Source organism: Porites lutea, chromosome 2, assembly GCF_958299795.1.
Source record: "Porites lutea chromosome 2, jaPorLute2.1, whole genome shotgun sequence".
Classification (NCBI taxonomy): domain Eukaryota; kingdom Metazoa; phylum Cnidaria; class Anthozoa; order Scleractinia; family Poritidae; genus Porites; species Porites lutea.
The window spans coordinates 55,244,609-55,261,026 of record NC_133202.1 but is presented as its reverse complement, the minus strand read 5'-3'; the positions used below and the strand labels follow the sequence as shown (position 1 = coordinate 55,261,026).

Sequence of the window (16,418 nt, the reverse complement as noted above, 5' to 3'; positions counted from 1 at the left end):
TGATCTCGTATTACTGATCTTGATCCGGATCATCCCGCAGATTAGGAACCTTACAATCCGATTACGGCGACTAAACGTTACTGAAAAATCGACTTCGGGTCGTTGAAATCTTCTTCGTGATGCCCTTGTTTAGATACTCAAAAGTTGAGATATCAATTTAGGGCGAAAAAGATCATTGCTCATACCGCGTCCGAGCCCATATATTAGTCGAATTAATATTACAGACGGAAAACCGTCTTGGACGGGAAACTTGTATATCGTATTTATTCCATTAAACGCCGCTGCGTCTATTTTAAAAATTTTTAGCGTTTCCAATGCGGCGTTTATTTCGAAATAACTTTTTTTAAAATCACTGACAACAGTTATTGTAAATCGTTTGTAAATACCGGTATTATGTAATTTAAAGGTTTCAGTGTCTCTCTTATTTTGCCGAGATAGAATCGTAAATGCTGGATGGTGTAAATTACTAAGTTGTCTCGAGATTTTTCTTATTATCCCATAGTAAACGCCGCATTCTTCTGATGATCTCTGATGAGGTGTGGCGTTTATTCGAGGACGGCGTTTATTCCATCTGCGGCGTTTGTTCGAGAGCGGCGTTTAATCGAATAACTACGGTAAACGAAAAACTCCGGTTCAGCCTAGTTCCCAGTCATCCTCGGCGTTTTCGGATGTGACGTCACCTTTCAACCTTGTCCGGAAAATTCGCCGAAGAACGCCCCGGGCTATAATGTTCCATCCAAGCCTACTCTGGTCACTCCGATAGTGCGAGCTGGCCTGGGTCGTTGAGGACGCGTTTCCCGCCTCAAATTTATCCGTCTAATTTTCCGTCTAAACCGACGGGAAAAATACGACCGGTTTACCGTCGTTAAATTCATATCAATTGGTATTTTCTCCGACGGAATTCCGTCTGTGACGAGTTTCCCGTCTTCTGACATGAATTTGGCCATTCTGTCCATGAAGTACTCAAGAAAACTTAAAATTTTGATCATCTAAATTTTAACATTTACATCTAAAGCCCTTTAAAAAAATGCGATAAAAAATGCGATATTGTTTAAATTATTCTGGTACAATGTTTTTGTCCACTGAAAATTAAAATTACTCAATTTCCTGATGGATTTCTTCTTAACATTCGATAACTTTTTCCCCCACTACCGGTACTCTAATACAACATTCTCGCTAAAACCCGCGACAACGGTTTTTGCGTTTTCCCGCCAAAATGACGCTGGTTCACGCGCGTGGTTCATTTCCTAATTGTACTGAGTTGTCCTTGTTTTGGATCTGAAGGTCTCTCGTTTCGTTAGTCGCCGGTAGATAAACCACCATTTGAATGACGCAGCGAGATAGTACTATGTTGTCATGTTTTTATGATACAGAGGCTTTATTACAGAAAAAAAAAACCCTTACGTTACAAGTGATCCACTGATGACGGAGAGACTACTATACATATCAAACGATAAAGCAGCGTGTCTATATCAGCAGTTAGCCGACGCTGCGAGGAGGAAGGGAGTGAGGGGAGTACACGCGTGTAATTGATTACTCCCTGAGCGCTAGACAAAAGTTAGCGCGGTAGTGCGCGTAAATGTTTTCAAAACAGTCGGGCCCACAACGGATATAAGATTCGATGAACGTTTACCGACAAAGATTTAGTTTTTGCTGACAGTGAAAGTAAGGAATAAAAATGTACGTTTTTAAATATGCCAAGGTAGACTGCGAGCAAAAATTACAAAATCACTGAGAAGAAACTGAATTTTACTATTGACAAAAAGTCTGCAAGAAGCCCAAACTTCTTTCTGGATATTTTATGAAGGAAGCAAGCTCATGTAAGGGCCTGCAAGATTAAAAATTTTTGTCAAGAAATGAAGGCTTCATTCTTGTGTTTTGTATAAATGCTTTGGAGTGGATCCGACGTGGAGTAGATTCCTCTTATTCGGGGACGTACTGAACCAGAGGTGACGTCAAGTCTGTTTCGTGTTGTCACTTTCTTTTTGGAGGGATGAGTATTTTTTCAGGCAGAGGAACGGGTCTCTCCTGTGAATCAACCAGGTAAAGGAGATCGGATAAACTCTGTTCTACAGCAAATTCCATGGCCTTGAAGCTCATCTGTGGGACAAAATAAACTTTGCATAAATTTATTATCAAAGGTGCAAAACTTTACAGCAACCTAAACCATCATCGATCGAGGAAAGAATACACTGGAACGAAAAATATTTGAAACAAAACTCCTACCGGTTGGAAGTCTTCGTCTGTCGGAGGATATTTGAAATCCGGTCCAAAATTTAGCGTGACCTGACAGAAAAAACACATTATGGTGCATCAATTCGTGGTGATTTCTGAGCAACTTTTAATGCTACACTCAAAAGGTGCAGTGCAACAACAGCTTAGCTTCAAGAAGACAGAAAGTTTGCAAGATTTAACGTAAGGATTGGACAGAGATAGATTAAGAGTCACGTTTACGTCAAACGGCAAACGTCAGATTCAAGTTGCGAATTTCTAAGAAGAAATAGAATAGAAACTAAGCAAATAAAAACTGTCCAGAACAATTCTTATGGATGAAACTGGCGTGAAACTACTTATTTTTGAGAAGAAGTAATAAACAGTAAACGACAATTAAGGGGAAACTTGGTCACGTGGTACAAATTCACGTTTGCCGTTTGTCTTAAACGTGATTCTTAATCTCTCTATTATCTATCCAAATTATCGATCCTCTATCAGTTAGATTCACGTTTAATACTCCAGCGCATGGCGATACAAAGAAAGTCTGCTTACCGTTGCATTTTTAAACACTGATACCGCTGGGTAATACGTTCCCTCGTGAATATCTTGCCAAGCGACGCCCTAAGAAAACAAACATTTTCTTTCAAGCATAACCTGAGCATAACACCACAGAAACTTACTTGTTAGTTAGCCTGTTGGTGCCTATTCCTTTTTTCGCGCGATGCAGATGAAATAACGAAACAAGAGCAGCTTACTCCTTGCAAATCATGAACTTACCTTTTCCATTCGACACTGCCTGTGCTTACAAAAGGTCAATGTATTGTAAATTCTGGATACCCCTTTTTGAAACCTAATTGTATCGCACTCACCTGACAAACGCCATTCTTAAAAAATTTTATCTGCAAAAAATTTCACAGAGAGAATCGTGCATAAGTATCACTAATAGACCTCTTTAGCCTGTATGTTTTGTTTGCCCAATACAGGTCATGTGATAATACTCTGAACTGTTTCTTTAAAATTTCGTTTTATTCAAGTGCATATGTACGCATAATTCATAAAAAGACAAAGGGTCAAGTTCCCTTGGACCTCTATTGGGAAAACAAAACATTACAAGCTTTATACTACTACATCAGAAATTTCTGAAAATTGATTGGCTTAGAGCTGTGGTATTTCAGCTTAATTTGAAATACCTACAAGTGAAAATTACAAAACTATTGCGGGTAGTAGTATAAACAAATAATAGCATGATTTGTACGTGATATTTGGCATAAATACTTCTCGTGATATTTCAAAATTGTCTCAAATTTTACTCGCCTAAAAGCTCGTGAAATTACGTATAACACTCGTGGATAAGCATCTCACTTGTGGTATTTATGCCAAATATCACTACAAATCATGATATTACCTACACAAAGAGGTCTATTACGTCAGCGTTTTGACTTTTTATGTAGAAGCCTGGAAGCTACCGTAAAGATTCGTATCATATCAACTGATCACTAGCAAATAAACTCAAAAGTATCTTAAATGTTGTGTGTTACTGTCTTTTTGTCTAAGAAATGACAATTGGAGCGTTTTTGACTCCTGTTTATTCGATTTTTTTATTAAGTTATTTAAGACAAGCACACACAAAAATACACGAGATTGGTCAGATTAGAAGCTGGAACAGAGGCCAGTCTGCAGCGTGAGGACAACCTGGATAAGTTTAAAGATACTAAAGATGTAGCTTACCTGACTTCCAAGTAAAGGCTTCAAATTCTGAAAACGCAACAAAAAAAATCATTTAGAGAATCATGGTAGGGATAACCATAAAAGACAAGAACAAGCCCTGAGAAGGAGAAGCTGAAAGCCTTACCTTTTCTGCCTTGTCTACCAGATCTTTTTCCTCGAAATAAAGGTGATTTTTAAACTTTATTAAAGCCTAACAAACAAGAATGAAGCAGTGTGAGATTGAGAACCCGTTAATTTTTGTCCGTTCATGGAAGCCAGTATGAAGGGGTATAAAGTGGGGAAAAGAACATGGTAAGCTGGTGCCGGAGCGATCGAGTAGAGAGAACGTGATACCTGAAAGGTAAGGCAGGGTATTCCAACTAAGGAAATGAAGTAAATTTGTTTTTATTAACTGCTCTTGAGCTAAATGAGGACGCCTTGTGTTGGTTACGAGTTCATTATTTAGGCCACTGATAGAAGGCGTGTATATTATGTCTTTATCTGCGTATGGTCTTTTTCTTGTGTGAACTCGCCCTGTTTTCAATTATCTTAATAAAAATTTCGAGTATTTCATAACTGCAAGAAATTTTTCAAGTTTTATAGAAACGCTCGTAAGAAGTAATATAAAAAACGGAAAAAACGTTAACATAAGCTTACCTTATCTTTAAACGTCGGCGGGAGAAATTCCGCTACAAATATAGAACAGGGCATGTTTTAACGAGATGCTTATCCACTAAACAGCTAAGGGAGGTCTTATATCTAAGAAATCCACAGCAGGTTTAGCTCAGAGTTAAAACAATGCGCAATTTTTCTGAATCAATAAGGGGTAAAACCAAAACCATTCGTGACATGCTCTTGTTTTCCAGCGCAAGGATACTGCTTATTACTTGATCAGACACGTATTCTCTTTCATTTTTAGTGCAGTTCTAGGGAACAAGTGGCTCAGATTAAAATAGCTAAACTCTTAACTGATGTTAAGCTGTTCCTTGGATCAAAAATTAGAAAGAACACAGTTCAAGACTACAAAAATGTCCACGAGGAAATTCGTAGATTTTATTTAACAGAAGACTGCTGCTGAGTGACGTCTTTTAAAAAATGACCATGAAAATCAATATTTCATACAATGGGGCATGAATTACAACAGATGCAGTATTTTACATATCCAACATGGGATACAAAAGAAAACGTTGTTACCTGGGCGTCTATTGTTTAATGGGAGACTAATAAAAAATCCTATCACATCGCCGCTTGAGTACCCATCACTAGAAACAAGAAAAAAAAATTGAGGTTAGTAATCGAAAAAAGGGGATAGTACCTACCTTATCCTTCAGTGTCCAATATCATTTACAAAAACTCAGAAAATTACAGTCCGAATTGGACGCAGTACCTGTTATCTTGGTATACCGGTCGTTATTAGCGCTTTAATGTACCGTTCATTATTCGCACTATTTTTTTTTCAGTGTGCATACCTGTAATGTTTTCCTTTACTCTCATGGAATCTTGTTCCCTTTTTACTTCGCCACGAGTAGCTAAATTTATCATAACCTAAAGGAGCCTGAAGATTTCCTAAAGAGGATGAAAAAGATTTTGATAAAAACCAACGATCGGTGCACTTATGTTTCATGACCAAACAAACGATAAATCTACCTGTCCCCATTAGCTCGCTAGCTATTTGCGGTTAACGTTAAACAATTAATGTAAGCTTAAGATGAATAAATAAAGTTGTTGTTTTTCTGTTACCATTTATCTGAGTATGTATGAAGCTCTGTTCTAAATTTTCACTCACCATAAAGCTGTGACCAGCCAATTCTAGTTGCTGAGTCCGGTGGTAGGTCTACAGTTGCCTAAAAATAACACATTAAAATTCCGTTCAGAATGCTGCTGCGCGCTTAGTGACATCTTCAAAATTCGATCACGTAACTCCTCTATTGATGCAATTGCATTGGCTCCCCATTGCCGAACGCATTAAATTTAAAATTGTTCTTTTAACCTGCAAATGTCTTCATGACCTATCGCCTTCCTACATCAAAGAACTCTTAACTCCGTATTATTCCGCACGCATGCTTCGATCATCATCTACCTTACTTTTAGCCCGGACTGATTATAACATGAAAAAACTTATGGTGCAAGGACGTTCGCCATCTTCGCCCCTAGACTTTGGAATCAGCTACCTGATGACATCAAATCTATTGACAATTTCACAACTTTTAATCAAAGCTTAAGACCTATTTTTTTATCGCTTTCAAAAATTAATTTTTATCTAAATTTCATTTTATTTATTTATTTATTTTTTACTACCGTGTGAGTATTGTGTAAAGCGCAAAAAACTGCTGTGTATGTGCTATATAAATGTTTATTATTATTATTATTATCATTATTATTATTATTATTATTATTATTACTATAATCATAACTATAACAAAATTCTCACATCTGACTGGCTATCAACTGCCCTGATTTCAGCCTTAATTGGACAATTTATAGGACAGTACGCGTCATGCCTAAGTAATTGGAGAGTACGCGCCATCACGCGCGCGCTTGAATGGCTTTTTTTTTCACTACCAGCAAAATAAATTGGAATCTCTTCTCTTTTGATTTCAGAAAAGGGCCTTATATATCACAAATTTTGTTAAAGTTATGATTAATTGGTAACAGAACTTTGTGTCGTCCAATTCAGTCTGTAATCATACTCGTGATTAAACAAATCGGACTCCCGCTACGCGGTCGTCCGATTTTGTTAATCACTCGTATGATTACAGACCGAATTGGACTCCACTCAGTCCTGTTACCATTACTTATTATTATTATTATTATTATTATTATTATTATTATTATTATTATTATTATCATTATTATTATTATCATCATCATCATCATTATTATTAACAGTTTTCTTGAGAAGTTGTTGTTTCTCCCCCTGAAAAATTCTCAAGACAAAAATGAGAAAAGCATCGAACGATCACTCTTTCTCAGCACCAAAATATAACTTTTTTCTGAACAATATGGCCCCGCAAGGAAACAGCCGGTGAACTCCATGTAGTCTATTTATAGATTATCATATTAAATTTTAAAACGAGAATTCTTACCTCAAAATACCAATTTCCCTTCAATACACCTGAAGACAGTAATAACTACATGTGAGTGAAACTAAGTCAAGATGTGCCGCGAACGCTAAATTAGAATCGATTACTGCATCTCATTTTACTTCATGACTTAAACCTTGTTGGTTGCGCGGTAAGGGACATATTTACTTTTGTCTTTCAGGAGTACCAACCTTCTTCGACAAGAAGTTGAAAGACACATCAAGACTTGAGGGAAACAAAACTTTACTAGCTGTGTAATACTAAGTGATTTGTAATATAGCCACAAGAAATGGAGTAAACAAGAACACGCTTTTTGTCCCCTCGGTGGAGGACATTTTCGGAGCGTTTGCGTGTTTATCAAGCTCTACCATTGTACCCCACGTAAGGTAATCCTAGACAGTCTTGGATTCTGGATTTCACTCTGTTGATTCCGGATAGATTCCTTGTAAGTGGAACTTGGATTCCGGATTCCTTAAGCTGCATTCCAGATTCCTGAGCTTAGGATTCCAGATTTACCTCACATAGGGCAATTCATTCCAAACGAAACCCAGAAAAGTGCACTCGCAGTCCACAAGTTTTCTGAAGATAATGAACTTATCCTACATAGTATCACATACCATGAGTAGCTCTCAACATACAGTAGCCTTTTTCTCCAGTAACTGACAATCTGTCATCAGATAACTTGAGTTGAGGAGCTGAAATTATTTATTAATTCAAATGTTAGAATTCTAAAGAGCGCAAGCTACGGAAAAACGAGGTTTTGAAACTAACAGAAAAATAGATTATTCTGCCGAATCAAAGCAGTCGCAGAAATTCCAATTAACTGATAAAAACTCAAAGCCGGAAAATATACGCATGAGGCGCCAGGAGAGCACGTGTCGGTTTGTTATAAATTTCAAGCCCTGATTAGTTAAGAAAGTGACGCGAGATCTTCTGGCCAATCACAAAACCAGCTGCCGTTTGCGCTAAAACGAAACTGCTGTAAGAGGGCTGATAAGCAAAGGAGACTGCGGGCGCTTAACACGCTTTCCATTCTGCCCAAAAATTCCGGTTAGAGAGCAAATGGATCGGACCGTTGCCCCCAGTATCGCTCTTCTGTATCGTGCTTACAAGTACAATAACCAAACGCGCGGTGACTTGGATCGGATCTGTACAACCGGAATGTACCGTTCCAATGGACATGTGGAATTTCAAACAAAATAGGAACAAGAGTGTCGCTACGACCAGCAATTTTGTCTCGTTTCCAAAGAAAATTTAGAGACCTTTAGATTGTAGACGAGGACGACTACAAGGCAACATTTAACTTTTTCACGTATTCTCAAAAATATCCATCCCGGAAGTGACATTTTCGGAAGCCATTATTGTTTACAAACCTCTGTCATTCATAGAAAGAAGAACTTCTTTGTGGAGTTTGACCCTGTAGAGATCTCCAGGGATTGGTTTGCCAGCCCAAAACTCCATGTCCATGTTTGCCAATGGGGCATTGGAGTCTTGTTCCGCTAAAATATATCTATAACCATCCTAAAAAACGGACAAGAATAAAATCGCGTTAAGGGCAAACTGCGCTCTCGTCACCCCCCAACTTAACCCCCAGGATCACGACTCGGACGGACCCCTGGCATTTCTTTTATGTTTAATAAGGTTTTGTTTTTAGTTTTTTTTTTGTTTTACTAATATGGAAAAAAAAGGCACTTACAGACATATAAGAAAACTACTTAACCATATACATTATTTCGCTATTAAGGGACCCATTACTTTATTTATCATTCGAAGCAAATTTTTCTTTCTTTTCATTGGCCGAGAGCCCACCACGTGACCTGCAAATAATATTCTGCTCATGCGTAAAGCAAACCTTGCTTTTCTCCTTCTTGCGATCGCTCTTACGTGAAAATGTCAGATCGCTTCGCTTCCCAAGGATATTCATTAAAAAAACAAACTCAGTGATCGAATGATAAAACAATTATTGAACTCGGTTATCGCAAAATATCGTGATTTGTCAGTGTCTCGCAGATCAATTATTTGCCGAAGCCGAGTAATTGATCTGCTCGCCACAGACAAATCACGATATTTTGCTCAACCTCGTCCAGTAATTGTTAAATATTTGCATAAAATCATTTGCTAACTGCAACGAGCTGTCAAAGATAGGAGCAACTTTTTATGACAGTTATTGCATGGCTGTTATTTTGAGAGTTTTAATTTTTATGAATGAGAGAGGATAGAATAAGCACAATATGATAGCATAATATGTAACGCATTTCGCAGAATCCCAGTCTGTAGACGTTGTTCAGCAACGTAATCGTTGAGACGATCATCGTTTGAAATAGTGAAAACCGGGACCTTACAAAACGGCTTATTGTCGAACTTAAGCAAAACTGACAGCAACAGATTGACTGGACAAACCAAAATATTGAATAATAATAACGACCTTTATTAATAGGACAAAAGATGGATCGAAACGCACCACTCAGTCTTCATAGGCAATAGTGTTACGGCTTAACTGACAGTCGACCATTAGCAACGCGAGTTTGTAACTGACTAATCAGGTCAATACACCATCAACTGACGGTACACAAATCACTTTGATAGTCTGACAGTCATTGTCAATAACGGTCCTTTTCAGGACTACAGTCACCCAGACGATCATATTCCACTTATTTCACTCACATATTCTACTTGTTATACCCACGCATATTTTACTTACTTATAAACAAATAATCATTGAAAACTATAACATCCAAAACTAGCTACGACGCGCACAAAAAGGAGGAAATAATGTGATTAATGAAAAGCTAAACGCAGTTAGATATGATTACAATACTAAAGTTATGTGCATTTTTATTGGCTACGGGAACGCTTCTAATTAGAGCTGCTATTAGATTTGATCTTTGTGCGTGTAAAAAAGACTTCATTTTGCAAAAAACTGCTTTCGTTAACGTAGAAGTGGCGTCGCAATTTTGTAAAAAATAGCTCTTACTCACGTAGAAGTGATCTTGCCTAATTTCAAACCGAAGAGGGCTGGATACGAGTCCGTTTATTATGGGATAAACAACAAGACAGCCACATAGTCGGAAATTTAGGAAACATCTCACGTTTGGTGTCGATCAGGCCAATATTGAACAAGATACAGTTTTTTAAAATTTGAAACGTAAATTTTGGAGTTTTTGAGTTCAGAATAGGAACCAAACTTGAAAATTTTCCTAACCTGAATGTGCTCTTTCTGACTATGTGGGTTTCTTGTTGTTTACCCCATAGTAAACAGACTCATACCAAGCCCCTCTTGGTGTGAACTTAGGCAATCTGCAGACATTAGAGAGATTTAGAGCCACGCTTACGGCAAACGGCAAACGTCAGGTTCAAGCTGAGAATTTCTCAAAATAGAAAATAAGCCAATAAAAAAGTTCTGAACAATTCGAATGTATAAAAATGGCGTGAATTTACTAATTTTTGTGTGAAAAACATGAACAGTAAACAACAACTTGGTCACGTGGTGCAAATCCGCGTTTGCCGTTTGCCGTACAAACGTGATTCTATTTTCTCTTTTAGCTTTTCTACACGTAGAAAGGATGTAATTCTGAGAAAAAAGTTTAATATATGTAGAGGTGAGAGCAATTTCTAAACAATGGCTTTTGTACATGCAAAACTGGCGTCATTAGGTAAACGATAGTGCTCAAACCCACAATAGAGCCTTTTCGCAGTAGCAGACAAATTTGGAATTATCTTTGAAAGATCTACACCAAAAATTGTATGGTGACAATTTTTGTTTTGAAAAAAATTGTCCGCACTGGAAACTATTTACTCATAACAGACCGTCACATTAAAACCATCACTTTTTCAACATGTTTCACTGTTGGTTAAAATTAGGTGATCATTTTTACACTAATAATATGGTGTCACCATTGCTTTGAGCTATTCCTGCATTAATTTCTTGCATTGTTTCTGCACAATTCGCCTGATTTGTAGCTTTGTTTTGATTTCCGTTCTCCATTGATACTCGAGCCTGGTTACACTGGGGCATCGCATAAAACAATTTTTGCCAGAACCACTTGTCACTGATTCCCACGTAAGTGTTACTGCGCATGTACAGCTTAATTTCGTCATCCAGCTCGGCTACGTCAACGTCATCGAATAGAATAATTATTAGATAATTCATGCGATCTTCTAACACTTTACGGTGTGCAGCACGAAACTCCAGCAAGCACCACTCACTCCTTGCAAAGCTGCGAGACAAAACCATCAGCATGCGTTTGCTTTTATCGACGCTTTTCAAAATATTTTCGTCAATCGCTGCTCCACCAACGAAATCGCGGTCTTGAAAGCATATTTTGTAAGAAGGATCTTGAGCTTCCAGTCCCTTGAGTAGAGTGTCGACGACCCACGGTAAATCATCTTTGTGGTATGATATAAATGCGTCATATATTTTGCTTGGATCGGAATCATCGATTCGATCAAACGGGTGCCAGTTAAAATGAGTGAACATAAAAACCTTAACGTCCCTGTGGCACTTGTACAACAATGTCACGAGGATTAGAGTGACAAAGAGAAGCCCTCCAAAAACAGAACAAGTTATAGTTTGAGCGGACTTACTTTGTTCTCGAGGTTTAGTCATTTTAGGACTTTTATTCGAATGCTGACAAGTGAAATTTTTAATCGGCAAACTGTATATTGGTTGACCAAGAGCGTTTTCTGACTTGCAAAGCACCTTTTCGACGTCTCTTATCCGAAGTTTGTTGTTCAGAAGCCACTGTTTCATCCATTTGGTTGTACAGTCGCATTTAAACAAGTTTTGATCCAGTGCCAATTCCGTAAAATTCATTGATTCAATTTCCCTGGGTAAACTTGTTAGCTTATTAGAATCAATCAGCAATACTTCCATAATTTGTAGTTTCTGCAGTACGGATGCTTGAAGCTGATCAATTTTGTTATTTGTCAGTTTTAAAACAGTCACATTTGTTAAAAAGGAATACGCTGGAATGTCCTTAATTTCATTGTTTATTAAGTTGAGTTCGATTATACCTTGTGGCATTATACTGGGAAATTTTGTGAGATTCCTTTCCTCACAATCAACAATAACAATACCATCCGAACAACGTTCCTGACAGAAGCATTTTGGTGGACAATTTTGCGGAGGACTTTTTCTTGGCATCCACTGATTTTCTCCTAACTCCAGAATCGATTTACCTTTAACTCTATAAGGCCAGTCACATATCCAGGTGTTGAAACGTGGCTTGATTTTAGGATTTGTTTTTAAAATCTTTCTAACTTCCCTCGCGACAGCCCACATAATGCAATCACAACCTAATGGATTTCCGCTCAACTTGATATCGTAGGCTTTCCAAAGATAAGCAAGCCTGGCTTGACGCGCAGGAGGAATCAATCTGTCCGCTCTTATTTGTTCTAAACCAGCGGAATCTATTAGCGTGCTGATGTTACTGTTGCTCAAATTAAGAACTATGGGTGTTTTTTCAAGTGGATCACTAAATATTGGTTGATCAAAATCTTCTAATGCCTTCTCAAGATCTTGAAATGTCAGTTCATTAAATGAAAGATCAATTACTTCAATTTTTATTAGCCCAAAAATCCAGGAAGGAAAGGAAGAAAGCTTGTTATTTCGGAGATTAAGCCAGCGTAAACCGGAGTGTTTGGGGAATGGGTTTTGCTCAATTTTTGTGATCTTGTTAGCATCTAAACGCACACCTTCCAGACTGCGTAGAGAATGAAACAATCCATCAGGAAGAGAAGTGAGATTGTTGTGTCCTAGATGAATTCGCTTGATGTTTTCCAATCCTTCAAACAGATTTTGTTCAAGGAATGATAAGTTGTTTTTTCCAAGAAAAATATTTAACAGGGAACTTAATCCCTGAAATAGATTTTTAGGCAGGGAAGTTAATTTGTTTCTGCGCAGATCAATCGTTTGGATTCCTTTCAAATTAGAAAAACACGTTGGGCCAACGCTTTTTAAGCCATTCCCTTCAAGACGTATTATATGCAGGAACCCACGAAACTCATGAGAGGATAGATCTTCGATTTTATTGTAACTCAAGTCTAAGCCACGGACATATATGTTTTTTGCAACATGGACTCCAAAATTCTTCACGTCTTGTTCAATGGAATATTCCGTTTTTCTTAACGTGCGAAAGATTTCAAGAGTGGAGTTATTCCAAGGGAACTGCGGTGGCTGAGTCAAGTTGTTATTTTTCAGGTAGAGGTATTGCAACCGAGGCATGGTAGATTTCCATTGTTCCGGAATCCTGCTAATTGACATATTGCTCAAAGTCAGCTCTTCCATACTTAGGAACACATTCTCTGTGTGAGTGAACATGCTGGGTAAATTTTCGGAATGGCTGTTATAAACACGGATCAAAGAAATTTCCTTAAAGACTTTTGCAAAAGTTAGATTTGTAGAACTGGTCATGTTTGCCCTACCTGACCAGTCTATCTCACGGAAATCAGTGGCCTCGGCCCAGGCAACAAGACTTGAGGTTATGACTTTGCACTCGCCGGTGAATGACAGACTTAGTATAATATTCTTGTTAACAACGTTCAGTGGATTTATGAAATAAAGCTGCATCGGAGAAAGGCAACCAAACCCAAAAGAAACAATAATTAATGTGCTGTTCTTGGCGTTCACGTAAGTATTCAAAGCCAAGCCGATGTCAAATGGATACGTGACTCCACGTACCTCGCTTTTCAGCCAACAGCCCACCATTCTATCTTTAACAGCAATTCCTTGTTCAGTTTCGAACGTGGGTGCTGCTTTAACGATAATATTAAACCAGCACGGATTAGTTGCGTTGGTGCCAGTGCAAGTCGTTGCAAAGCAGAGCAAAGTAACAATAAACACAAGGCAGTGTTCAGCCATTTTCTTATCTGGTAAATGCGCCATTGATTGTGCAATCGTTACCTCAATCTAATTATTTTGTAACTAGTAGTTGGGTTCAATGCACCTTTAACATCAAGAGGTAGAAAAACACGACTGACGACGCCAGCTTTTCTGATACGCGAAGCGATGTCTCACCAATAAATAATCATGCGTCCGAACGAGGGTCGAACGTAAAAACTACTGAAGCGCAGTTTGCTTCGATGGCTTATAATAGTGGAAGAGCCGAGACACGTTAATAATAGACCGTTACGACATTGACAAGCTGTAAAAAGCGCTGAAGTAATTGTTGCTTCTATGAATTAGTTGAATGGTTCACAAAAAGACGACTATAACGAAAACAATACCGCAATAACAGGAATTTATTCCGATAGGACAGAATTTTATCTCCCCAGAAAGTTATGACTACTTATGTCTATTCTTAATCCTAGAAATCAACTCATGTGTAATAGTTCGCTGACCTGTGACAAATGTTTTACTTTCCAAAAGGAAGTTGAATCCGTTCAGGAAGCTGCTTTCGTTCGGATTGTTTCACGACAGTTCCTTTATTTAGTTTAGTTTTGCTGATTTCACGCTTTGATATAAAACTGGGCGTTAGTGAAGAAATTACTTCTTCATGACAAAATGATAACTTCATAAAACTGGACGGCTGACAGATCCGTTATTATCTTCCTCGATTTTGTCCATCCCTCGCCTTCTTCTTCCTTTGTCGTTCTTATCTTTTTTATTTCAGCTTTTCTGATTTGCGATGCGATGTCTCACCAATAAAGAGAGGGGTGAATAGGGGTATGCAAATCCGCCGATCCGTTATGATTTATTAACCAAATCCGCCGTTAAAATTTTGCCTGAATCCGAAATCCGGGCAAAAATACTTTTATTACACGCAAAGTCCAAAATCCGGGCCCCCAAAAAGGATGAATCCGCAATCCGCTGCAATTGCAGGATCCGGAAACCCGTTAAAATCCGGCTTTGAATCCGAAATCCGGGCAAAAATGTTTTTAAAATCCGCCGATCCGTTCGCCTATTCATCCCCCTCAATAAATAATCATGCGTCCGAACGAGGGTCGAACGTAAAAACTACTGAAGCGCAGTTTGCTTCGATGGCTTATAATGGTGGAAGAGCCGAGACACGTTAATAATAGACCGTTACGACATTGACAAGCTGCAAAAAGCGCAGAAGTAATTGTTGCTTCTATGAATTAGTTGAATGGTTCACAAAAAGACGACTATAACGAAAACAATACCGCAATAACAGGAATTTATTCCGATAGGACAGAATTTTATCTCACCAGAAAGTTATGACTACATATATCTATTCTTAATCCTAGAAATCAACTCATGTGTAATAGTTCGCTGACCTGTGACAAATGTTTTACTTTCCAAAAGGAAGTTGAATCCGTTCAGGAAGCTGCTTTCGTTCGGATTGTTTCACGACAGTTCCTTTATTTAGTTTAGTTTTGCTGATTTTTCGCTTTGATATAAAACTGGACGTTAGTGAAGAAATTACTTCTTCATGACAAAATGATAACTTCATAAAACTGGACGGCTGACAGATCCGTTATTATCTTCCTCGATTTTGTCCATCCCTCGCCTTCTTCTTCCTTTGTCGTTCTTATTTTTTTTTAGTTCCTCTACTATTTAGGCGAGTAAAACCAACGACCTAGCGACCGCTATACGCCCATGCTGCGAATGAATGTATCCGTAATGCCTACTAATCGAACGAGCGAACAGGTGATTTCTCGCTCTACAAGGAGAGGGGTGAATAGGGGTATGCAAATCCGCCGATCCGTTATGATTTATTAACCAAATCCGCCGTTAAAATTTTGCCTGAATCCGAAATCCGGGCAAAAATACTTTTATTACACGCAAAGTCCAACATCCGGGCCCCAAAAAAGGAAGAATCCGCAATCCGCTGCAATTGCAGGATCCGGAAACCCGTTAAAATCCGGCTTTGAATCCGAAATCCGGGCAAAAATATTTTTAAAATCCGCCGATCCGTTCGCCTTTTCTCCCCCCTCAACAAGCAACCAGCGCTGTTCCAAGCTAACGCCGCCTTTAATAGCTTGCTTACACCGACAAAATACTGTGTGTCACCGCCGATCTTAAACCAAACTGAATCAAAATTTGGACAGAAGTTATTTTGTTCGTTACCATAACTTGATATACAGTTTTAAATTGTAATACAGAATAACTGACAAACTGCAGTGTTGCCAAGATTATTAGTTCATGAACTTGCACAAAGAATTAGGGTGGCTCCGTCGGTACTGTTTTTCACGATCTATCGAGCGGTTTATAAATTCTTCGCTTACTTGTTAAAGTAGACCAAAATAATGTTTACAAAACCGCTAACAAGCGCGCCCCAAGACACACTAATCAAATCCTTCTTACTAGAAATCGGCTGGAGCTCTTTCCATGATCTTTCACACACGTTTTTAAAAAGATTGAAACTACTATGAGGTGAAATTGCAAGTCAAAAGAGCTTCGTTTTCTACAGATAACTACCCTGGTCCCAGAGGTTTTTCTTGATTTTTCTTCGC

The 16,418-nt window shown here is 38.3% G+C and overlaps 2 protein-coding genes across 5 annotated transcripts in view; both read right to left on the bottom strand.

Annotated features, from left to right (window-relative positions):
• Nucleotides 1-1,728: 1,728 nt before the first annotated feature.
• Nucleotides 1,729-16,418, bottom strand: part of LOC140929092 (set1/Ash2 histone methyltransferase complex subunit ASH2-like) — a 31,577-nt gene continuing 16,887 nt past the window's right edge. Inside the window, exons 4-16 of one of the 4 annotated variants that reach the window (XM_073378942.1) lie at nt 8,378-8,525; nt 7,622-7,699; nt 7,008-7,036; nt 5,708-5,765; nt 5,391-5,487; nt 5,116-5,183; nt 4,579-4,610; nt 4,067-4,132; nt 3,943-3,969; nt 3,084-3,113; nt 2,767-2,835; nt 2,227-2,286; nt 1,729-2,100 (exon numbers count right to left, since the gene is read on the bottom strand). In XM_073378942.1, the coding sequence (XP_073235043.1) occupies nt 1,975-2,100; nt 2,227-2,286; nt 2,767-2,835; nt 3,084-3,113; nt 3,943-3,969; nt 4,067-4,132; nt 4,579-4,610; nt 5,116-5,183; nt 5,391-5,487; nt 5,708-5,765; nt 7,008-7,036; nt 7,622-7,699; nt 8,378-8,525 (888 nt within the window). In that variant the 3' untranslated portion in view covers nt 1,729-1,974. The remainder of the gene's footprint in view (nt 2,101-2,226; nt 2,287-2,766; nt 2,836-3,083; nt 3,114-3,942; nt 3,970-4,066; nt 4,133-4,578; nt 4,611-5,115; nt 5,184-5,390; nt 5,488-5,707; nt 5,766-7,007; nt 7,037-7,621; nt 7,700-8,377; nt 8,526-16,418) is intronic. The other 3 variants (XM_073378943.1, XM_073378944.1, XM_073378945.1) reach the window with 3 other exon arrangements.
• LOC140929079 (uncharacterized) overlaps nt 10,176-16,418 on the bottom strand; it is a 17,899-nt gene continuing 11,656 nt past the window's right edge. Inside the window, exon 2 of the mRNA XM_073378926.1 lies at nt 10,176-13,911. Within this exon, the coding sequence (XP_073235027.1) occupies nt 10,876-13,911 (3,036 nt within the window). The 3' untranslated portion in view covers nt 10,176-10,875. The remainder of the gene's footprint in view (nt 13,912-16,418) is intronic.